A 24,637-nucleotide genomic window follows, 5' to 3' on the forward strand; every position below is an offset into this window, starting at 1 on the left:
GAATATACGCAGCAGCGAGACAGCCATACATCAAACTAATTGGTCTGGTCATAGGCCAACGTATACTGTGTCACACTGCTCTGACAAAGCTAAAGTAGATTAAGCAAATCAGCACACAAACTGAAGTAATGATGAGATATGGCTCAGTTTCATTCCACATCCCGGTCTTGACACATTGCAAAACACCACGGTGCATCTTAGTACAATGCACCACATTTTTATAACCTGCAATATGTCACAAACCCTGAAACAATTCCCCCCCGAGCTGTGATGGGAATGGGCTCACTCAGAGTTTTCATTTCTCATGAGGCTTTTGCTTTCCTCCATCTGGATTGAGGACTGTTCCCTGGGTAATAGACGGCCCTTTTTAAATGCAGACCCCTGCTGTGTTCACAAGCAAACATAGACCTAGGTCCAGACAGATATGTAAACAACCATGCCTTAGTAACTACACAGCAAGCTTGTGGCTCTCTATAAGACATCCAAGTGGATAAACTCCCAGTGCTCCGATTGTGCGATGTTAAGCCAATGAAAATAGGACAAAAGTCATTGAAGTTTGCGTGCAGACATAAATCAACTTCTCGCAGTGGCCACAGGTATGCAATTATGCAGATGTGGCGCACAAGGCAGGCATGCATGCTTCATTTGAGTTGTATACACTATTTATGAAGTTTCTCCTTCAAATGAAGGCTTCAACTGCTTCCATTTTTATGGGCAGTGCTAATTTCTGTTTCTGAATGCAGCTTTGGCTGTGATGTATATGTGAAAACCTTCGAACAAAAGCTCTGTTATAATGATAATAATGCCAAAATAAACCCGCAGTTAAAGGGGCCAGACATAAACAATGGCACGGGCTGCTTGGTTGATTCAGAGGGACATGATACTTCACCATTGTGAGGCTTCGATTATGTTCCAGTGGCAGAAGGTTGAGGTAATCTCATTCTAACCGAGCAGTCAAGTCTGCCACCAAAACAAAGGCACAGTTGGGGGGGGGGGGCCTGTAATTCCTGTCACAGGTAGCGGTCAAAAAATACGACCGCCCCTAGCGACGTCAGCTCTCAACACTTTGAAGGCTCAGACTGAATTAGGGAGCGAGACAAGCTTGTTAAAGCAAGGCCCTTTCCTCCAGCCCCACGCCTTCTGTTCTTTTTTCCATCACACTCTCCATCCCGTTCTCCCCTCCATGAGCCGTTAACCCGGACAAGTACGGTAGGAGCTGTGTGGGAGCTGTGAGGTAATCTTTGGATACTTGTGGCATTCTCAGTTGTTTCATAAAACATTCAAATACATTTTAGATTTTTGCCTGTTGCATTTAAGAAGAAGAAAAAAAGATCTGCTAATCTACGAGTCGTTTTCCCAACAATAAAAAACGGAAATAGGGTCAATCACTTATTTGCATTTCTCTTTGATGCCCCCCCTCATTAAGACAAGGTTGTTGTGTATATCCCATATTTGTGACTTTGCCATTGTAGGATAAAGCTATTAATGCAGTGAGGGGCAGCTTCATAAGGAGCCAACTGAGGCCCGGTTGTCTATTTTACAGAGTTTACACATCATCGTGCCGATGTTCTCCCTTCAGCTGTGCTAATTTAACTGTATCTGTCTGAGATTCAGGTCATCGTCACAGCCCGGGTGTGGGTTTGTGTGAAACATACTCTCCTCCTACAGCACAGTGCTGCAGGATTTCGAATTGCGTGCGCACAACTCACAAAGCCATGAGGACAGCACTACAGCCCATCATTAAAGCTTAAAGCTGGTGTGAGAGCTTGAAAACAACCTGTATCACTGCTCTTGTCTCATCAGGAACCGTTGAAAAACCTATATTAGTCCTATACCTATATATTCTTCATCATACACCAACAGGCTAAAAGTCACAAGGTTTATGGCTGCGATGAAGGGACCATGTAGTCATGAAAAGGGTGGGCATTTAGGAGGTGTGTGTCTTCTGCAGGATATTATTGAGGTGCATTGTGGGAAATGTATGACCCGTGATTTCTGGAGTTTTACCTAGACTAGAGACAAGTCAAGATACCGCTGCCTTCACTGTGGACGTGAAATACTAAATCACTTTAGACCCAGTGTATTTTTCTGAGATTCATTCATAGTGTTTAGAGTAAACTGACCAGATAAGCCTTGTGAATTTTCACATTTCACAGTCACGCTATCACTTTTATGGGTCTCATGTGAAGTGACCTGACTCTGATTCTGAGTCACATTTCCATTGCCTTTTAAAGGCCTTGTCCGACCTGCCTGCTATCTGAACATGGCATTTCTATCACATGATATGAGCACAAAAATGCTGTGGTGCACCGAGCCCGCTTTCTCCAGAAGAGGCCCTTAGCCCAACACGCAAACCCAAAATGAAAAAAAAGAACCGAGAGAGGAGGCTGAGGGCATGAAGGCAGACAATTTCGAGACAAATGGCTGACTGAGTGCAGCACTTCTTTTCTAAGTGCGGAGAAAGCCTATGTGTGTGTCATGACACTCCTGAGTATAAAAACTGCCATTTCACACACCGGCAAACTGGCTAAGCCAATTCTATACGATGAACCAGGGGTGTGAGTCTCACTGAGCTCGACAGCTTGTCAATGTGACATGCGTGTTTTGTTTTTTTCTTTCTTCCTCTGTGAAAACACATTGGTTCGGCACCATACAAGTAAAAACAAAGAGATGTGAAATAGTGTTTGAGCATAATTACAACTGTACTCACTTTGGTTTTCATAAATTAAACCGAAACTTCTAAAAATTAATTTTGCTTGTTTTGTTCATTAATGCAGCAAACAAACAGTCTCTAACCTTTTCATAAACTCAGTCGGTTGGACAACGAGCCTTAATTAAAACGGAAAAGGTAAGGCGTGATTATAAATAGCTGCAGGTTATAATGAATAATAGAAAATGGAAAAAACAAGTTAGCCAGTTCAAACATTAAGAGTAAGCACACCTTCAGGTTGTCCGTAACAAGGCACTGAGACTGTTTTAAGGACGGAAATCCACATATCCACTTATCCCACCTCACACAAAATTTTATTTCAAAAAAAATAAAAAAACATCTCAGCATTTTAGAGCAAATAAGACAGAGGTTTACAACTTCACAGTATAACCACAATATGAAGTAGAAACCCACTCACTGTCACTTACTTTGGTTGCCACCACCGATAATATAATTAGTGCCCGAGCTCCACTGACAAAGTCAGAGCGAGGACCTATGGTAATTGACTGAAATATAACTATAATTATTCCTGCAAATGAATCGCTAATTTGAGGGCTTAACGTGCTCTGACCTGCCCGAAAAATTGCACACGCATCAGAACCGGTGAAAATTTGATAAATGTCATATTTCAGGGGTCTCGTTATTTATACAATTACACATACTCTAAAGACACCCTCTCTTGTACACTTCTTAGCCTCCGTTGCTACACATGCACACTGTTTGTGCATACTGTTGAGGCAGAAATCGTTGGGTTGATGGATGCCAGAATTTGCAGAACAGCTCTCCTCATTTACATTTCATAAGAATGATGAGATGATGAAGGAGAGGCTGTTTGATTTCGGTGAAGAGCCACATTGATTAAGAATTAAGGATCGCTGCCAACATCTGCCTTTGCCTCAGTGATCATTTTACACCACGTCATTTCAAAAACGTACTCACTGGAGACAAATTGTATTCAAGAATAATCTCTAAAATCAGCATTGGCAGCCAAGCCATTCATTCACAGTTCTCTCTCGCTCACTTTCCTATAGCACATACAGAATCACCTCATTTCAACCAGGGGGGCATCACACGGGGTCTCAGTGCCAAAATATTACTCTCTCCTTGTCGTGCACGGCACTACATTTTAGTACATTTTTCAATGGACGTCTCCATGGAAATAGAGTAACGAGAGTACGTAATGACTTCAAACCTAACCTGTTTTGTTCGCTTGTAACAGATTCAGGTCAGCTTTCCTGGTCGGTGCAGTTCATTTGGGCCGGTGTGAATGAGCATTTGTGAGGCTGGGCGTGAGGCATCCAGCTGCAGGACAGAGGTGAGGAAGGTGGCTCGGCAGTCCGGCACCGGATCAGTTGACTACCAGATGCTTTCACCAGTTAACTAATCACTCCGTCTCTTCAATGCAGACCCGGCGGTGCGGCCGACAACGGCAAGGCGGACGGACACGCTGCTCCGTGTAGTTAAGAGAATTCATGTTAAGAGTGACAGGCCCTGCGCATAAGAATAGCCGGGATGACTCAGCACAGGCTGAGTTTAATTATTTGTGTGTTGCAAGTCTACAGGACATCACCCGGTGAGCAGCTGTCTCCTGTCTGTTTGTTGAGCCACAGCGGTGGAGAGAGTGGCACTTGATACATTCCTGAATCAATGCGAACATTTCTCGACTTTTGAAACGTTTACCCTGCACGCTGGCATAGCCGGGAACAGGGTGTTGTTTTTTGCCCCAGTCTGTGTGGTTGAAATGACTCAAAAAACGCACGGATGGATTTCCACCAAACTTGGTGGGGATATTACTTGGGACGCTATCTCAAGACGATTAACTTTTGGAGCTGATTGGACGTGGGGGACGACGCATGCTTATAGTACGCTTGTACAGAACAGGGTCTGTAAAAGCTTTAAAATGTTCTAATGGGACACCATCATGGGCGTGATGTATGTTTATGGTGCTGTTAGTGAGTCTCACTGTGACAGAGAGAGACAGAGGGAGAAAGAGAGTGAGCGACAGCAGGGCAAAGTGCGCTGCACACAGCTCTATAATGAAGCAATGGTGCAAAACACTAAACAGAACAGAGATCTTTTATGTAAAAAGATTCAGATGATTATGAAACTGTGGTGGGGGAAATATAGCATATATATTGTACATATAAAATCCTATATACAGTGTGCCTGCAGGGTATGCATCACCCCTCGGGTACTTTTCGTTGAAACTGCTAAATGTGGAGTGTGATTACAACACAAACAAACATCTTCGCATGGAATGAGCTGCACTGACACGAGGATAGGAGCATTTGTTCTTAGAGCAAGATCACTTGTTTTGGCAGTGCATAACAAGAATCAACTGGTTGGCTGGTCAAGGCACATCTAACAGCCAAAAGATATAAATAAGAGACAAGCCCTGTGCAGTGACTGAATTGCAAAAAAGGTGACACACAAATTTGTGAACAGTTTTCCACGGCGTGAAAATTGCTATGCATTAAACATCCTCACCTCTCCTCTGTCTCCATGCCAGTATACTCGCATGGAAATAATGTAGCATGTGGCGGAAAATGAATTTATTTTTTCCTTCCTCACAATGTGCCCATTATGTTTAAGCAGATAACGAATAACACCTGCATGTAATGTAAGTAATTTGAAAAGACCGGAATAAAACTCAATCCTTAAAAAACGGAATTCACGTAAATCAAACATTTTTATCCCTGCTAGTGGCATGGTTACGTGGGCGGATGGTCGGCTTTGACATATGATTTGGAAAGATATTTATGGAGCCCAAAGGATGAATTCTACTGTTCTACAGCAATTTTTGGTGATTTTCTTAACATCTCAATATCTACTGGATGGATTGGCACAGCATTTTAAGACATTCATGACATTAATTATGCATAATTTAATTCCTCTTTTTTTGGTCCTCTGAAACAAAGGCAGTCCATCATAAACCCAGAGGTTTAAAAAGCACAAACACTACTAGCTGAAATTCTTAAAAGCCACTCGCAGCAAGGTGGAGCCTCTATGAAACCATCAAGTGTCATACCGTGTCATTATGAGTGAAGGGAGGAATTGAGATCCATATGCATAAAAAATGGCCCTGATGCTGCACAAGTGAGGGACATGGGGAATTTCCCCCTCTGTGTAACGTCCGCTGTGACTAGACATGTGATGGACATTTACTGATAAAATCTAAATTAGTCTGTCTCTCCCTGTGATCTTGGCTGGAATCAAATCTGTTATTCATGCTAAAGGGGGGAAAAAACGTGCTGTCTGTTGGAATATTAAAGTACAATGGGAAATGTTTTAATGATCCTAAGTCTGGTGTTCTTGGCAGCTATGATACGGGTTTTTAAAGGTCCTACAAAATAGACGAAATTAAAAATAAAATCTTCCACAACACCGGCTGCTGCACTACACATCATACCCCCACTCCCCTCTCCCACGTCTCACATGGTATATGAAATATTCATATCAAATTCTAACACGTGCGCACACACACCCACATGCTCTGCACAAAAATACACAGTGTGCTTCACACGCAATTTAAGGCAACCATGTAATTACATAAAAGATAATTATGGACATAAGTAGTCTCTCTAAGACAAAACTTAACAGGAAATTAATTGATGCCTACTTTTTTTTTTTTTTTTTTACAGAGCCTTAGCTTTACTTTAGACTACTCTGAATTAATCATAATATTGTAGCATGTAGCACTGCTTAAGTGCAGTCCATATACCCTCCTGGGTGCATAACATAAAGATGTCTGACTTAAACATATGGAAGTGAGCGGAGGATATCCTGCTTGTCAAGATCCTGCGGCTTAGAGACACTGAAACACATGCAGAACACATTGGGCGAAATCTCTGCTGCACTGATTTCTGCTCTGGCACCTTTCGATTCTGACAATTCCTGCAGATCCCGATCACAGCTGGCGCTGCTGCAGACTCATGAATCACTCATCCCAAGATAAAACAGATAAATGCATCCTACGCTAGCTGACAGGGAGCGAGAGAGAGATAGAGAGAGAGAGACAGAGGTTGAGAGAGCGAGAGGGAGATGAGGATCAGGATGTGGTGTTGAAGGATAAGATGGCTTCCTTGGATAATGAAAACAATAGAGGTTCCAAGCAGACCTGTGCATTTAAGGATAAAGTTGGAGGGATGAGACACTAAAAACCAGCCGACTGCGTCAGGGAAGCAGATGGATTTACCATCCCTTCCGTAACTTCATTTGGCAGTGGTTAATTGAATCCGCATACTGGCTGCAGGGTAAATTGAATAAAATAGAGCAAAGAAAGAGCCATATTGGACAGGATTAAAAAGAGGCTCTGACGATAATGCCTTAATGGAATTTACATCAGCCATGTTTTCAAATTAGCGTGGATTCTTTCGAAGATAATTCTTGAATTCTTGGGAAGTGTTCTCAAAATGATTGAGTAGCTGCAGGCAACAATTTTTTTAAGCCACATACTGTATATATGTCTGCTCAAATGAGTTTTCTAATATGATGGAATCTATGACTTGGTAATGAGCGTTTAGAGATCGAGTATCAGATGAGAGCCATCTGACAGGCTTCTCTGTAAAAGATGAATAATGGACCACAACAATCCCCCTAAATATGATTCACCATTTTCTAAAGTCTTGCCATCATGCACACTGTGGAGGGCTACACGGTGTTAATTTGATCTTGCCATTGAAACTGGATTGGCACATCTGCAAAGGCAGAGTGGTGGCCGAGGAATCTGCAGTCATGGTTACATCTTTTTTTGTGTCTTCCAAACTTTGTATCAGTGGTCAATGCCACAGCTCAGGTTTTATATCAACAAGGACATAGCTGTATATGTGAAAACAGAAGGAAGCAGGGATACGACTTGGTTTTAAAACAACAACAAAAACTGAAAAAATAATTACACTGTCATGTTTACTCTGTGAACATTGAATCAGGGGAAATTCACATGAACAGAAGTGCAATTACAGCTTGATTTGAAGACACGCTAAAGCCATTGTTCATAGTTGTGTGCTTTCTTGCTGATTGCAAGAGAAACCACACAGGGACGTTGTCCCTCCAAGATTCTGTTTCTTTAATTAGTTCAGCAAGAATACTTGGCTGCAGGTGTCGTTCCTATTGATTCCGCTTTGGGCATGGAGTGGAAGGACAAATAATGATAAAACGCTGAGCAGCCGATAGTAAAGGGTGTATTTATTGTGCTTAGAACCTTGAATAGTTCGATCTGCAGGGACATGAGTCATAATCTATTCTAAACCAGATCAACAAGGTAGGACAGTAATATAAATGCTGTACTTAAGATCATACCCTCTGTACGCTTCCCTTAGAAGTCATGGTTGTAAGGACTGTGTTTTCCATTGGGAGGGGGGTCAAGGTCGAAGGACACAGAAGACGGCTCACCCTTGAAAGTCTTACAGTCCATTTTCCCAAGCAAGTAATTTAACAAAGAAGTCTCTTGTTCGTGAAATAAAAACAAGATAATTACCATTCCAGATGATCAAAATCCCTCTTAAATCCTTACATGCAACAATGCCTTCGTGCTCTCTGAGGCTGCGTCTCTGTTTTTTTAGAAAGGACACGCTTCATCTTTGCTGCACAAACACTCAAGAAGTGATGATAGTTTCAATGGGACAAATTAAAGGCATTCTTCTCTTGTGGACGGATGAAACAAACACCCAGCTAATTCCATTGATTAAAAGAAATAGGGTTCGTTGTCAGCAGCGCTGCATTTGAGGTAGCAATTTGATTAGGAAGCTATGCCTGGCAAAACTGGTGTAAGGATAATACCCGGTTTGATTACAACAAATGCATGCTCACAGGCACTGAGCGGGAATCAATCTTGCATTATGTCTCCTTATTGGTCTTTGCAGCCTGCACTCCACATGGGACAATGCTCTGTGTGTGAAGTGTCAACATGCACTGAGGCTTTAGTAACCATTAGCTGGGTACAGAGGGGGTAATTCACATCTTCGTACATTAATTCATGCAATTTAAATTACACTATTAAATAATTAAACTTTCAGTAATTAGTAAACACACTATTACATAAAAAACTGAAATTGCCAGTAGTGTGATAAACACTACTAAACTCTAAACGCTGCCCAGTCTGAACATGACAAGATGCTCAACTATATTGACGTTCAGCCTTCTTCTCCTCTGGTATAAGTTATATTAAATTATGAATTAAGCATATCCACTTGACTTACAAAAATATGAACAATCTTTAGGGACAGTCACATCTCTCTTCTCTGGGATTCTTAGTAGGTTCAAATACAATATCACCAAATGCTAAATGTCTAATTTCCCAAACACTAAAGTATGAGACAGTATCTTCAATTGTCTCCATGGCCTTGTGGGATCCCACAAATCCTAAAAGAAAACACAGAGTACTTTGCCCATGACAGATCAGATACTATTCCTCTCGGACTGCAATCTTTCACCAGGCGGACTACACTATAACCATGGCAAAATACATCAAGAATGCTCTCTCTGCACAGCTCATCCTCCCCGTGTCTTGGCAAACCGGACAGCACTGGATTCTTCACGGGTAAAGAAGGCTCTCTCATAAACCATCAAGAATCACCAATCTCTGCCGTTACCTTCCCAACATTGAGCCCCTGCAGGTCACCACCATCTTCGCAAAGCTTGACCCGTGTGCAACTATCGTTCCATGCTCATTCAGAAGGGGAATATGTGGACGATTGCTTGAAGTGTATCTGCCGTGTTCAAAACTCTGAAGAACAATGTTCTCCATGAAATGTTCTAATACTCTGAATGTCATTTTCTGATGTTGGACAGATATTGCCGCTCAAGAAATGCATGCAGGTAAACTGGTGCTTGAGTAATAACTCCCGCCGGGGGCCTGTCGAGTGCTCCTGCCAGTGTTATTACAGCGGTGACTATGATAGGTTACATTACTTATGTGTCTCCACTTGTCTCTGTCTCCCCTGTCTTGGTTTATAGTCTCCCGCTGTGCTTTATCCATGGTCCTGTGTTCCAGCGGGGAGTCACTTCTCCCCCGGCGTGCACGCCACGCCTTGCCTGCTAAGCTGCCGCCATTCAGCTCATCCAAACCTCCACTCTCACAGTAGCCATTTCCTTAATTGTTATGTGTGCTCTGCATTCATTAAAGTGCATTTACACTTTAAAGTTCCTGGGATCCTGGGATTTTATTACATGGAAGAAAAAATCCAAAATCTAATCCTGCCTACAGCTTTGTGTTTTCTTTTCGGTTCCAACTCTGCTTCAAATGAACAGTGACAACAGTAGAACTGTTGGGTATGACAGTCTAATACAGGGGAAACATGCATATTTGTTTGCCTTTAGAACGTGAAAATTGTCATTTAATGATATAAACCCCTACATTTATTTCTTATTATCCACAAATCCTGATGAAACAGGTAAAGTTATACGTAAAAAAAAATAGCACTTGCAGGCCTTTGGTCTACTTACCTTATAGAAATGAATTGTCAGCAACAAAAAAAAAGATTACAGCTGCCGCATTAGCCAGATTGTGCACTGATGTGTGACAATGACTGTAAGCAGAATTTAACATTAGCAGCAATGTTAAATCTGCACAGGGGCTAGTGTGGTTCTCTCAAAAGTTTCCACACAAAGGTTTTAGCTCACTCTGCATCATCAGAGGCAGAGGTGATTATCGGGGTGCCGCAGACACACACCGCACTTATTTATCACTATAAGGAGATAATTGGCTGTGGAAACCTTCAAGATAGAGGAAAACAAATGAGTCGCTAGAATGGAATTACTTAAATAGCTTGTTTGTAACCTTTGGGTGCCACAAATACATTTTTGAAAAGTTGCAAATGAAGTGATGAATGATCCGTGTCGGAACAAGGCCATGTCCTGAATGCACAGCAGCATATATGATCACATTACATGCAGGTATATTATAAGCCTCCCCCAAACAAAAAAAACAACAACTTGAAACTACACCTCACACTATTTTCTACGTTTCAAATAATATGTGTTTTAAGCAATGAACTTTATTGAATTATGAAAGGTAATTTACTAATGAATTACATTGCATAAGTGGTCATGTTACTGTGTTTATGCCTACACACAATAAACACAGTTGGCTGCGTTTACAAAGGCCTAGCAAGTGTTTACAAAGGCCTTGCAACTCACATCAGTTAACCCCTATCTGCTGAAATATCAATGTGTATAAGAATGGGTTGAATGTGAATTCACAGTCCGGTTCATCCTTAAATCGACGTGGATGTTTGTGACAATATTAAACAGATTCTCGTGCCGAATGGGAGGAGAATGGGGACAAGCAGACGGACGTGCGACCCAGTAACAAGATGTCGCTGGCCACAGCTTTTGCCGGTGTTGAAAAAAAATCATTGTCAGTATAACAGCCTGGACCATCAGTGGTGGTTATCTGTACTTCAAAGCAAAGCAAAAGTAAAGTACGAGCGTGCCTAGAGGCTCGCTTTTAATGATCTACGGTCTAATGGTCTAAAACACTATCTCCAAATTCCCTTTTGCTGTTATAACAGTGGAGAAAGGGGTTCAGGGGTTGTATATAGTCTCTCAGTTAATCATGGGGGTGTTTTGAGCATAACATGCAATGAACCAATCATCTCCCATTCCATTTAAGACCCAGGTTTGCTTGCACCTAGGCGGATTGCTATTAAAATAGCATATATGCCAGGTAGTAAGGGCAGTTGGCGTACAAACACACAATCTGTGTGTAACAAGCAAAGAGTGAAGCCAGGTCCAGGACTACCGGTCAGGTAGGATGTGGAACCTGCAGTAGAATTAAAAGACGTGCTAGGCGGAGTCATATTCACTGCATTAGAACCTTGTTAAACACTCTGTCTGAGGAACGTTACCCCCAAAAAACCCCAGTACGAGTACTTGTCCGAAAATGCAGGGGACATGTTGCATTAACAGGGGCACTGTGAAATTAGCGACTGCCTCCCTGACAATTTGTCTTTGCTCTGTGGATATGTTAATGCGCACAATTAACTAATCAGCTTATGCCAGCTGGAATACTTGGCAGCTCAGTATGACAGATTCAGCTCCTCTCTTGAAAACATCATGAGAGATTGTGGTTCTGTCCCCCTCTGTACAATTGCATCTCCTGCCAAGAAAGAATAAACTTTGCTTGGCCATTTCAGAAACAGGTCAAATTCTTTGTGTGTCTGTTATTATCTCACAATCTTTTGTTGACACGCAAAAAAAGTATTTAGTCTGGTGGAAAATACACGTTACTCAAAATGATGATATTCAAATGATTCATCAATTATTTCAGCTGTCAACTGCTATGATGGACCTAATCACGAGCTTAGTTATGATTAAAAATAATGAAAATGATGTCTTGTCAAACAAACATGCTTAGTGGCAATGACAAAAGGCCATCTAAAATATGTATTCTGACAAACAAATAATTTAAACACAAATTTTTAAAAAAGAATACAAAATACAGTGAAGGAAAATCTGATTTGACAAAGTTTTCAGTGCAGGCTGAAAAGACATTTGTGTATTGGCTGTTTGCTATTCAAGAACGATCTTGTCCAGTCCTGCGCATCAAGGGATCCAGTTTGATGTTTGGTGACTGTAAAGAATTTCCCACGGATTCCACGGCACAGCAGAGCAGTTGTCTTGATGGATAGGAATACTTAAGTTGTCATTAAGGCTGATTAATTTAATTTAACTTTAACGTTTAAAGGCATTCACTAATGCCACAGAAAACTAATTATTTACCATGGCAACTGACCTAAAGAGGACACTGATCGTGGGAGTTTAACAAATGCATATGAGAAGATCACTAAATAGAAACTGGAATTACCACAGTGTGCCTCTGCCAATCAGTTGAGTTGCAGGGAATATGGTCACAGTCTCCCGTTCTGTTCCAGAGTTATTCTGTTGAATAATGGCCAGAAAACGTTTTCTTCACAGGACATTATGATGTCATATTGAAGTTGACCTTTTGACCTTTCGGAAATAAAATGTCATCATTATATCAAATGAGACATCTGTCTGTAAATGTGTCGCAGTTCGCACATTAATTCTTGAGTTGTGTCCAAAGACATATTTTGTCTTTTCTGAGTAACATCATGACATCATCATCTTTGATCACCAAAATCGAATCAAGTCAATGTGAAGAAATTCCTTCAGGGTGTTCCTCAGATATCGCATTTACGAAAATGGGATGGGCGGACGGACAAACAACCCCAAAACCAGCTGTCGCCAGCACGGAGGCAACAGCTGTTTCAATATAAATGGGAAACATCACTCTACAAAACACAACTCCTAATGTCTGCTTTTCAATAGCCAGACACCGTTATGCGCCTGTGCGCGCAGAAATGGACCTCGGCAGTGGAGGCCATCGATTGTCTCACTGCGTCTGTACAGCATCCTCCCCCTCCTGTTGGCACAGCATGTAATACGAGACCTCAAGTTTTCCTCTACCCACAGCAATCAATTTTGCTCAGTTGAGCTTCCTAGCCGGGATGGGGCCTGGCTAAGTATCTGTCTCCTCTGACACACAGCCCTGCATCCCGCTCACCCTCGGCAAAAAGCTTTCAGCCTAATAAAAGATATATCTGACTCAAGACCCGACCAATCTACTAACAGCCAGACAAGTCGTTCTGACTCCAGAGCGCTAACTGTGTCACCGCTAGGGAGGGGATGGATGTGTGTGGGACGCAAGTGCAGGAAAAAGGCCAAGAAATCAAAGGGATCACCCTGATCTTAATTCCCCTCAGAAAATAGTCCACGTAGCAATTTCTTCAGTGCAATCAGTTTCATAGAAAGATGTGGCATCACACTCTGAAAGCAAAGAGCATTATTGCCTTTTATCGTAAAAAGAGAAAGGAAAAAAATCCAATATATGAGGCCATACATGATTGAGTCTGATTGATATGTATCTCACAGTCCCTCAGCCTCTATTAATCTCACATGTTTTTAAGCAGAAAGACCGGGGTGTAAATGTTCACTTAGAGACATGTCTTGTCCCTTTCAGGAGACATTTTCAGCCATCAGTTGCTGTAATGAAAACAAATGGATTGGCTGGTTTCATAGAGATAGAACGCCTGGGCTGCGGCCAAACATAACAGGGCTACACCGCTGCCAACAGAGGCAGTGTGGGTGTTGGATTCAGAAAGTCTGGCATGGAAAGCCAACAAAAGATGACTACCGATTACAGACTGCTTCTAAGGATGATACTGAGAGCGAGCTAATAGATGGAGGACATTAAGATGTAATTTTATTAAAGGCTCACACTGTCACCCATCAATGAAATCTAAGCTACGAAACATAATGAATCCACTGGCATTCATGTACACGCTCTCAATTACTATGTCAGGGATGTAAGGGCTAATCCTTTGAGTAAAAGTCAGCGGTCTGCAAGAACATGGCTGCCTGTTGTTCTCCTCTCCTCCAACAATACACTGATCTAATCTCTAAAGTCGCCACAATGGATAACTGATTTAACATCAGATAACATCTTACCTGCAGCCACTGTGACTGGTCACTGTGTCCAGCTGTCCAAGCATTGACCTTGCCCTGTTTGTCCAAACGGGCTTTCCCAGGCTCCCAAGTGAACATGTCCATGTTGAGTGTCCTGAAGATGCTGGACGCTGTGACCTGGTAGTCCTGGACATGGCCTGACTTCATTCCCAGTGGTTCAGAACAGCCTGGCAACAATGACAAAACGTTTTTTTTTTTTAAAAAACATATAATCGACACAAAAACAGGTATGAAAACAATGGGGTATACTAGGCAAAGAGGCATATTGCAGTGCATTTTTAATTTCAATCAGTTTGTGTCGCCTTTGTGTACACAGCTCACTTGCCTGTTAGCTCACAGCCGAGCAGCTCCATGCGTAAGGTACAGTGCCTCCTGCAGACTTGGGGGTAAATGCGCACGTACTGTGCCTCGATGGGAGGGGTGAAGGAGTTGGCTGATGGAGCGTTGTTATCAACGTTCCCTCGGAAAATCTGTTGCAGGGGATGAAATAACAGCAGATAGGGGTGGGTGGGACGGCGAGGCGGATCAGTTTTGCCATAATGTAGCAGTCTATCTGGCGCTGTCTGGAGTGTCTACTCCACACTCAACAAATTGCTGTCATTCAAGGTCAATGAGCTAGAATTACAGGGAAAAATAGACAATTTCTTGCACCATTTGAGCCCGTAATTCATAAGAACAGTGGTGTGTTTTACATTAGCGTGCCAGTCGAATTGTCATACCTTCTGGAGAATTTTATCAAAATGGCCTGAGATAGTCTGACAGAGAGTCTCTGATGATTTTAAGGATTGATGTACTGCATGTGTAGGGTGCAGAGAAAGTTGGGGAAACAAAGGAAGAGCAAGAAAAAAAAAAAGCAACTTCCATAGCTGATGTATACAAATTTATACTCAATGATGCACATTCTTGCTTTCTGTATGCAACATTTTGAAAAACATACAATAAAAAAAAACAAAAAAAAAACAGGACAGACAAGGGAGCAAAATTGAGATCACAGAATATTCAAGTCCAGCCTTAATGTTGAGTGCAATAAATTTGAGAGGAAGTTTGAAAGTCAGGGTCATTCGGAGCTCGGCCAAATGGAAGACAGCCGTGGTTTGCTGTCAGGGATGATAGAACACTGTGTGGCCTATTTGGTGGCTGTTCATCCCCAAATAGTATAAAAATTCAATCTAGAAGTCATAAAAGTGGAGGGGGTAAGGGGCAGCAAGATGGGCCCGGTGTGTGCTAGCTAATTAAAAAGCCATCTCATCATGTCCTCAACCCTGCCCTTGACTGACTGCCTAGTCTCCAGTCGCCGTGTGCATGTGTACGAGTGTGTGTCATTGTCTGTGTGCTACAGACTGAGGAGCTTAAGGGGAAGAGTGGCGAGATGACAATGGGTGTGCAGGCCTTGTGCTTGTGTGCCCATGTGCGTGTGTGTGTGTGTCTCACCATATCCTCATCTTTGCCCTTGACTTTGTATGTTCTCCAGGTCTTCCCGTCATCACTGTAGGCAACTTTGTACGACTTGACGTACTCCGGGCTGCCGATACGCTTTGCACCCTGGGTAATTAGGCCCGTGACCCTCATTCTCCTCTGCAGGTTTATCTGTGGAGTCGGAAAAAAAAGAAGACTAAATCAATAACTTATAGTTTCATTTGCAGACACAATAAATGCGCGCATCTGTGTCTGCCTGTGCACGAGAAGTGCGTGTCTGCAGAGTCATGGGAAACAATTCACTCCCTTGTATCTTTTCTGTCAAGGCCATCCATCTTATTCAGAAGGTCTGTGATCAAATGGAACATTTAATCAATCCACACGCTCCAGATCTGTGCTGTCAACCCTGTGCAGACTGCCAATATGGTGCCAATGTAAAGTGGCCTGGAGAGCCAAGAGGAACAGAAAGAGCTTAGAGAGAGGAATGTGATGAATGCTTCAATAGATCCTGCTTAGTGTGCACATAGCTGGATCATTATTACCTCAGCAAGACGGGTGTGTTACACACCAGTGCGAGGTTTGCTCTGACATGCTTATTACCGACAGGTCATTTTGAAAAGTAAATATTAGCAAAACTGAACCTCCTCTAAATATGTCCTCTCAAATTAGCAACATCGTGTTTAACAGGGTCGAGATTTCGCAATTATCTGATGGGTTTAGATATGTCTATGTTTAATTCATGTTTTTGTGTTTTCTGCCTGCAAAGTCTATGAATAGATAGGGAAAGAGTCTATGAATAGACTCCGACTAGATACACTAAAGACTTCTAAAAGATCCTTCCAAGGGCAAGCATCTCTCCCACAAGTCATTAAATTGCAGAAGACATTATGATCTCAGTGACTACGGTTTCACATCTCCAAATCAGTATCTTTATTGCATGAAAAAAGTCAAAGGTTCAAAAATAGAATTGACTCAGAAGAAGAAAAGAGTCAGTTGGGGCTGTACGTGACAAAAGATTTTGTCAGTCCAATTGGATCTGGCTGTTAAATATGAATATTCCTATGATTAGTTCCTTTTTTCCATAGAGACTATCAAGCAATGCTTAATTGAAGTCCCGCATTTTTGAACGGGGTTTGGCGGGAAATTCCGGGTGACGACGTTCACGTAATATAATAAACAAGCCAAGTTATCCCATTATACTGATGCATTCCTATAACTACACTAACAACAGACCCGAAAGGCGACATTTTTTTCCCAGAGACTTTATCATAATAGGTTGTTCTCTCAGACTCGACCTGGGCCTATGTAGGCAGCTGCCTGTTCCAGTCACAGAATCCTTCACCAAGCGGACGAGATGACTTGATGTAGTGGAAGGATTTCACCCCTGGAGAGCAGTGTGAAAGTGAGGGGCACACACACAGAGCTGTTTATACGTCCATAGCTGCAGAACTGAGGGGAAGTATTAAGCACATTAATCTAAAATTGAATGGCCAGATTGGAAAATTAAATGCAGACTGAAACAGAATTGGAATTACTGCCATGATGTTGGACTAAATGTTGCCTTTTTTTCATCAGTAGAATTGTATGATCAATGCATTCCACACGGCAAAAAACCCATAACCTATTGCAAACCGACAACTCTATTCAAGAACATGAACAATTTTAAAGCTGATCCACTCTATCCAGTCTAACTTCACTGACAAAGTGATGCTATTTGGGGTGTTGTTTTTGCGGCTTGAGCTCATTTTCTGGTGCAAAAAAAATGGTGGTATCACTATGAAATAAGGCAATTTACAAGTAAATATTTGAGAGCAAAAGCTCACACGAACAGGCAGAGCCCTATTAGTTACACTCTCCCCTTTCTGTTAATGAACAAAAAAACTGCAGATCTCCTGGGGATATTAGGCTTCTGGCTCTTACGGATCCAGAACAAAAAAAGAACTGTTGTTCACTGACCTAGTCAAAAACTACTGTTATAAGATATAATTAATCTATCGCAGCATGCATTTCACTTCTAATGTCCATTTGTAGCGACAAGAATCCATTACACATTTTTCTACGTATTTAAACAAACCTATCAAGTTATTTATACGTGCGGGTCCCTGTTAGAGCCTCAGAGCTGCGAAGACCCACTCTTTCTCAAAGCAATTATTCACTCTTCTCAGTTTTCTCCATAGAGATAGATGCTTCTCGCACTAATTAGAGGCCCTGCCACCAAAATGCCACTGCCTGGGTAACTGGGGCCATCCTTCACATTTTTAATGACCACTCAGAAATGCACCTCTGTCACTTCAGTGCTAATAGTGATGCATTTAGTTGTTTGAATGAGGCATTGCTGGAAACATCCTGCGTGCGCAGACCTTTGTCTGCATACTTATATGTGTCAGTTTAAAGGGAAAAGGCCTCGGTGGCAGAGAACCTTAACCCAAATTGCTAGAAATGCTCACAAGGGTGTGTAAAGATTACGCCGCCCGAAAACAAACAGTGCCGTGACATATTTAGTAATCTACATGCCGTGATTGCATAAAAGTCATGTATTTGTTCCTTGATATAGGGATGTTTCACAGAATCTGCAATCATTCTTGGATGCTTTGTGCAGTTGAACCCAAATGTAGAATCCAGCAAAATGTGATGGCATCTTGCCATTTGGCTTATACATATTTGGTCTATGTACAGTACAACCCTTACTGGGTTGTAATTCATCTCAGATTATCTTCATACAAGGACAGAAAAACAACAACCTTGATACATACATTTTCCCCAAATCAGCATACTGCTGTCTACTGCTATGTATATACTTTGTGTATTATGATGGATCAAGGTACTGAATAAAAGATAAAAGCAAAACAAGAGTTTTTGAACTGTGCATCCTCAGCAGATAGATGCACTCTCTAAGTTTGGTTGGGAGGCTTTGTGCCAAAGGGAGTTAGAAAGACCAGTATATAGAAAAAGAACAAACTGCAAGAAAAGTTTGGAGGAAAGTCTGACCATTTCCCCCTTGCCTGTGTCTAGACACACACAGGATTGTTTGTCTGAAGTGATCTAAGAAAAATGCATGAGCCTCCAAAAAAATGAACCGCTACATCAAACTTTTTTTCTGTTGTTGGGCTTCATTTGCAACCGAAAAAAAAGACCACTCGATTGCACGGTGCGATTTAACCAGCTTTCTCTCTGAAAAACATTCACGACTGAGGAAATTGTTCAGCATGTACCCGTCGGCAACATCCCGGAACTGACTGACTCTATCCTGCTGTAGTTAATGCACCATACTTTCAGGAAAACCCAACTTTGAAGCTTCCCTGATATTTTTTGGAACCGTCAGGAAGTTATCAGTTAGATTCGGGTGCTATTGACGAACACACATTTTATTTCCCATTAGTCCTTTGATTTCACGTGTGTGGTTGCACTGTTAGAAGCAACAAAAATGATGTGACGAGGCAGCTAATGAGCTGCAGTGAATAGAGCTACAGGCTGCATTCTGGTTTTAACTTTGTTTTTGCATTTATGTTTTTTTATCGAGAGTTACAGCCCTTAACAGGATGAAACCCACATTGGAAGCAATTTGGTTAATGAATGCTCTTCTTGAAACTACCTCAGAGACATGGCACTGACAAACTTCTTGTGAGTACATACTGTACACACAGTCAAACACATTTTAAGACTTTTTGATTGTTCTCCCTTTATCAATTCCACACAAGGTGCATATGGACATAACATCAGTGCTGTGGTTTTCTTTCTTTTTTGCCTGATTTTCGCTGTGTTTGCTAATCAAATCATACGCTCTATTTGTTCTCGCCCAGAGACACATGCGAGAGAAAGTCCCACACATACAGTGAGTTTCTCAACCAATTTTTTTTCTCTGAGAGCAAATCCAGACAGTGTCACAACCGTAAGTGTTGAAGCATTGTCTGCAGTCGCCGGGACAATGCAACAGTTTAAATGATTTTAAATGATTTTAAACAAAAAGTCAAAATCTAAGCACCCCTGACAGGTTGTGGCAGGACAAGAAATAAGAGGGACCTACCACTTTCAGGGAATAGATGGCCAACACGGCAATGCAAGAGACCGATAGAGCGTTTGCTGTCGACATATTTTTATAGCTCTCGGTGCTAAACAGCTTTGCCCTTATAACCTGGACTCATTACTATCTTAGAATAACTTTTGGTGAGAAAACCTGACAACACTGAGTGCAGAAACGTTGCGGAAAATTATTTGTATTGCAATCCAAAATGTTTTATTCAATTACCGTTGGCCGGTGCCGGACTGTGTACACAAATCAAACTGTGAGCGAGGGTAATTTGGCTCAGGCTCACATCTCAACCACAACAACAGTGCAGATCGTTGGAATCACTAAGGTTTCACTGGAGTGAAAAGGGTGAAGCCCCCTAGACGGACACAGAATTAGAGTCTATGCTAGTTTCATATTGACATGCAATACGTGCATGTGGCACATTGCTAGCAAATGTGACTCGCAGATGGGGATCCGCATCTGAACATGATGTCATTAACTGTTCGGCCTACATTTAATCACGTGAATACCTTCTTAGCCTTCACAGGTGATTTAGATCATTTCACACTCAGCTGGCTGAAGCTATATTTTGCTGATATTGGTCGGACCGGCAGCATATTTCCCTCGAGTGTTCGAATGCAATCTTATGTGTGAGCTGGTCGTGGCGAAGCTGTGGGAGGCCAATATCGCCACAGCACATGTGGATGTGTGACTAGTGGCCGCGAGCTCACGCGCACGCTCAATTCACAAACACAGGAACTGAAACACAAACACAAACAAACACTTTCACAGTGTTTGTATGCTTTGTCTGCAACTCAGCGATGTATTATTCAAAGTGTGCTGCTCCACGTTTGGTTCATACGTTGAGGTTCGGGGGGAGAGTGCGCCATGCAAAAACACATCCCAGCGAAATCTCATCCCCATCCTGATGGGGCTGTCAACTGTCGCTGGAACCTGTTTCACTTGACAGACATGCAAACGCAGACACGCCACATCACTCTGCCCCACAAAGGCACATCACCAGCTCCTTAGCATAATCCCAAAACACTGGCGTGACTGTACACCTCCGTACTCGCGTCCCAATTACCCAGGCCCTGTGTAGAAACACACAATGCCTACGGCGCCCTGCGCAGCATCCCGCTTGGCATCATTAAAGTCAAACAATGTTTTATGTTCCCTTCTCTTCGCCCTCTCCATGTGCCCGACGCCATTTCTTTCACTCACATCGGCTGTTTCTTTGACTCTCTCTCTCTCTCTTTTTTACAAATACATTTTTTGCCCTCCCTTACTATTCTATCGTTGTTAGGTACAGCCTCAGTTTCTCCATCACGCTGTCACAGTATAGAATGTTTTTTCTATTAGATTTTGTGTACGGTTCACTGTGCATCATGTATCTGATAACAGCTCGCTGCTGTCAGCATCTCTGTTGTCACGGAAGTGACTGTAGAGTGAGTCAAATGTAACAAAGCTGGAGAAAACAAAAAAAACATTATTTATGTCAAAGTTAATTAACTTGCTAAATAATGAATTACTTTAATTCAAATTCATTGTCACATTGTTTGAATGTGCAATACTATGAAACCCGTGGGACTGGTTCAAGCCTTGGAAGAGAACGGGAGTTGAGGGTAAATTTATACATCATAGCTATACATCACGGGGAAGGAGTTTTATTTGCCACAGCAGTTTCAGCGCTGGGCCTTGATGTATGACTATATGATCAACATAAATCCAGGAAATCAGTCCTACTCAGGTCTGTGTTCAATACACTGGAGCCAGACCATTTCAGATGAGGGAGGTGGAGAAGCTTTAACATTATCATTTAAATCATTGCCTAATGCAATAGGGTTGAAATTCACAAATTTTCCACATGGGAAATGAATACTCAGGATGAAGAGGCCAAGGAATAAGGGCGCCGGGATCTTGGCAGGGGGCAGGATTGGCGAGGACGGAAGCAAGGGATTTGGCTGCAAAAGTAATTCAGGACCAATTTTTTTTCAAGCGCTATTCCAAACTGTACAAAGGTCAGATGCCAGGGTTGTGACCTGAACTAAGAACCGCAATGACAACACTCCTGTTTTGGGCTCCTTTGGGATGCTCGGGCAAAGGTATTTTATCTGCTAAACACTAAAGGTGGCTGAGCATTTGCAGTCATGTTCCTGAGGCTCAGGAATGATCTGCTTACCTGACTCAGTAATTACTTCAAAGTCCCTTTTTAACACACACACACACACACACACATACATACACTCCCAATGGTGATAAAAAAAAACAAAAAACATTTAATCTGTCCATTCTTGGAAATATATGTGTGCTGTGGGGCGCCTTCTGGTGCATGCTCCAGAAGTTCATCTTCAAAATATTCATATTTGGAAATTATTTCTCTATTATCTACCTCCTCTCCATTGTTCTATACCATTACACTCATCCAATATTATCTCCAATGCCCTCTGAGCAGTGAATCCTTGCTCAATATTTTTGGTCATATTGCCGGTGGAGGATTGCAGTGGAGGTGACCTATACACCGTGATGTAGATTTATTTATCCGTTCTGTCCTTCTTCTGTTAAAATTACTGTTGAGTGTTGTGTAAATTTATAAATCACATCTCCTGACAGCACGGTGATTTGTAAAACAGAAATTTGAGAAGCTACAAAATAATTACAATAATGCAAACCATAGTTTTGTTGCTAGGGGAACCTCTATTGCTTAATTAGTTTTATGACAGAAAGTTTATTTTAGATGCTAATGCAGTTTCGACTGAGGGACTGTCCCAACTAATGGTGAAACCAAGGGATGACACACCGCCATACAGCGACGCACAGCAGCCGCTCGGCTAAAACGCGCTCCCCACTACACCTGCATCTGTTCTACCCCCAGCTTACACTTTTATGGCTCTTTATTACCAGTAAATGAGCCATAAATTTTACAGTATGTGTAATTAATTCAAATGTTAAGACTGCTGCTTTCGTTCCACGGTCAACAGTTTATGGGCACATCAACTATAGTCAAGTGACTTCTTATAGGAGGGAACTTAATATAAGTTAAGTATTTAAAGCTACAATAAACAAGAGAATAATCTATAACAGAGATTGTGTTTCGTATCATATATAATTAAGATTGTGTCTGGTTCTGGCCCTGGCCCGGCCTTGTGTGTCGCCTGTCCTGTGACTGTGCTTTACCTGGATCCACGGCCATCTGTCATTCTCGGCAGCAGTCCAGGCATTCACCAGGCCCTTCTTGTTGAGGCGTGCAAAGTACGGGTACCACTTCTGCAAGCCGAAGAGAGCACGGTGGGTAGAGGAGGCTGTTATCTGTTGGTTGGAGATTATCCCGCCCTCCATGCCCAGTGGTCCGGAGCACCCTGAGTGGAGAGAGGGAGAGACAGGCTGCGGATGACCCTTCACATAGTTCCATCGCGCAAAAGATGAGAAGTGAGACAACTCAGTGTATGGATTGCATACAGATTTTCAAAAATATCACAAAGACCAAAGTTGGTAATGTCACTCTGTCCCCCAAATCTTGTTTCATTTTTCCCCGCAGTGCATCAGAGTCGATTTCCTTGTTTACAGTATTTCTCTCTCTCAGGCACTAAAACCTCAGTCTCTTCTACTTGAATTACAACCAGACACAGACATTAGAATCATAACTCTTTCTACTCTCCGTTTTGTATTTGTGACGACCTCCAATGGAAACCATTTCTCTGAGGTCATCATCGATTTGTTCACCCCCGACTCCTTTCTGTCTTGCTAGAATTGTTGCTTTGATTCATCACAAGAAAACTCCAAACATTTCTATTATGGCAAAAAAGCTTTTAAGCCATAGCCATCGACAAGAGGAAGGAGTCCACGCTGCGTTCGTGCTGTCCCACTTTCGAGGGACTTACAGTTTGCACGTCCATCAGTAACAGATCCCTCAGGGTCTCTCCAAAGGAGCTGGAGCAACTTCTGGACAGCATCACCTCTAAAGTCAACAAGCTTTGGAACAGCTTTAAATATTGTACACGCTGCAGCATAAAAATTTTATACAATTTTACTGCATTTAACATCGAAAGTCTAAAATTAAACATTCCATTGCTCTACAAATGAGATTTACTCAGTTGGACACAGGACATATCAGATTTAGTGAGATGTAGCTGGTACCAGGACAGATTCAATTAGGATGGGAAATGCATGTGAGGTGCACGCGCTGCCTCTAGCGAACTCAGCCAGTGGTTGACAAAAAGCATTATCACCGAGGAGTCAGTGGAGCCAGGAAAACATCCTCAGTAGTTCAACTGTGGTTGTTTCGGATGTTGCTCAAAACAACTGTGGGATATTGTTGCCATCAAAAAACGCTCCTCAGAATCCTCCAGCCTGAACAGATTCTGTCACGAAGTAGCGCAAATGCCGTCAAATTGTCCCTCCACTGGATAATCATCCAAACGTTAAGTTGTAATGTGCAACTTGGTTTCTCACGCCGTGACTGAGGCTGGTTTGAATTTCGTCAGGATGCAAAGAGCCCCGCATCATTACATTGACTCTAGCCCACAGTGTTTCTTAAACATCCACCGCATCCCAGTTGCTCCGAAGATGCGCTGAATTAGTTCGGACAGTTTTACTTTGAGCGAAGTGAAACGATGACATGAACGAGAAGGACTGAAGCCGAACATTTCTTTGTTTTCATGAACACCATTGATTGAATACTGTATAATTCTGCATCTACCACCTTCTCAACTACGGAACCATTTTCACTGTACAAGGAAAAGTTTGACAGTATTTCGGGGGGGAAAAAAGATAAACACCCACCATCGAGACTACTATGACAACACTGACTATACAGTTTAACAAGTCTGAAGAGTATGACTCAATGTTTACTGGATGTTTTGATGCTTTATTGTAATGTCAATGTGGGTTACTTGAACACAATTATCTTTCAGAGTTTTAAGTCACAAGGTTGAACATAAACGTCAAATGAATAGCAGCATTTAATATATTTTCCCACTGCTTTTGTTGAAGTGTAACTGCAATAAACAGGTAAT

General features: G+C 42.1%; 1 protein-coding gene across 4 annotated transcripts in view; it reads right to left on the reverse strand.

Moving 5' to 3' along the window:
- Positions 1-24,637, reverse strand: part of LOC118314315 (EGF-like repeat and discoidin I-like domain-containing protein 3) — a 101,041-nt gene that overhangs the window by 15,442 nt on the left and 60,962 nt on the right. For all 4 annotated transcript variants that reach the window (XM_047329255.1, XM_047329252.1, XM_047329253.1 and 1 more), the window contains 4 exons: positions 22,800-22,981; positions 15,629-15,784; positions 14,523-14,667; positions 14,180-14,364 (listed from right to left, as the gene is read on the reverse strand). In XM_047329255.1, the coding sequence (XP_047185211.1) occupies positions 14,180-14,364; positions 14,523-14,667; positions 15,629-15,784; positions 22,800-22,981 (668 nt within the window). The remainder of the gene's footprint in view (positions 1-14,179; positions 14,365-14,522; positions 14,668-15,628; positions 15,785-22,799; positions 22,982-24,637) is intronic.

The sequence above is a fragment of the Scophthalmus maximus genome, chromosome 19 (genome assembly GCF_022379125.1).
Source record: "Scophthalmus maximus strain ysfricsl-2021 chromosome 19, ASM2237912v1, whole genome shotgun sequence".
Taxonomy (NCBI): Eukaryota; Metazoa; Chordata; class Actinopteri; order Pleuronectiformes; family Scophthalmidae; genus Scophthalmus; species Scophthalmus maximus.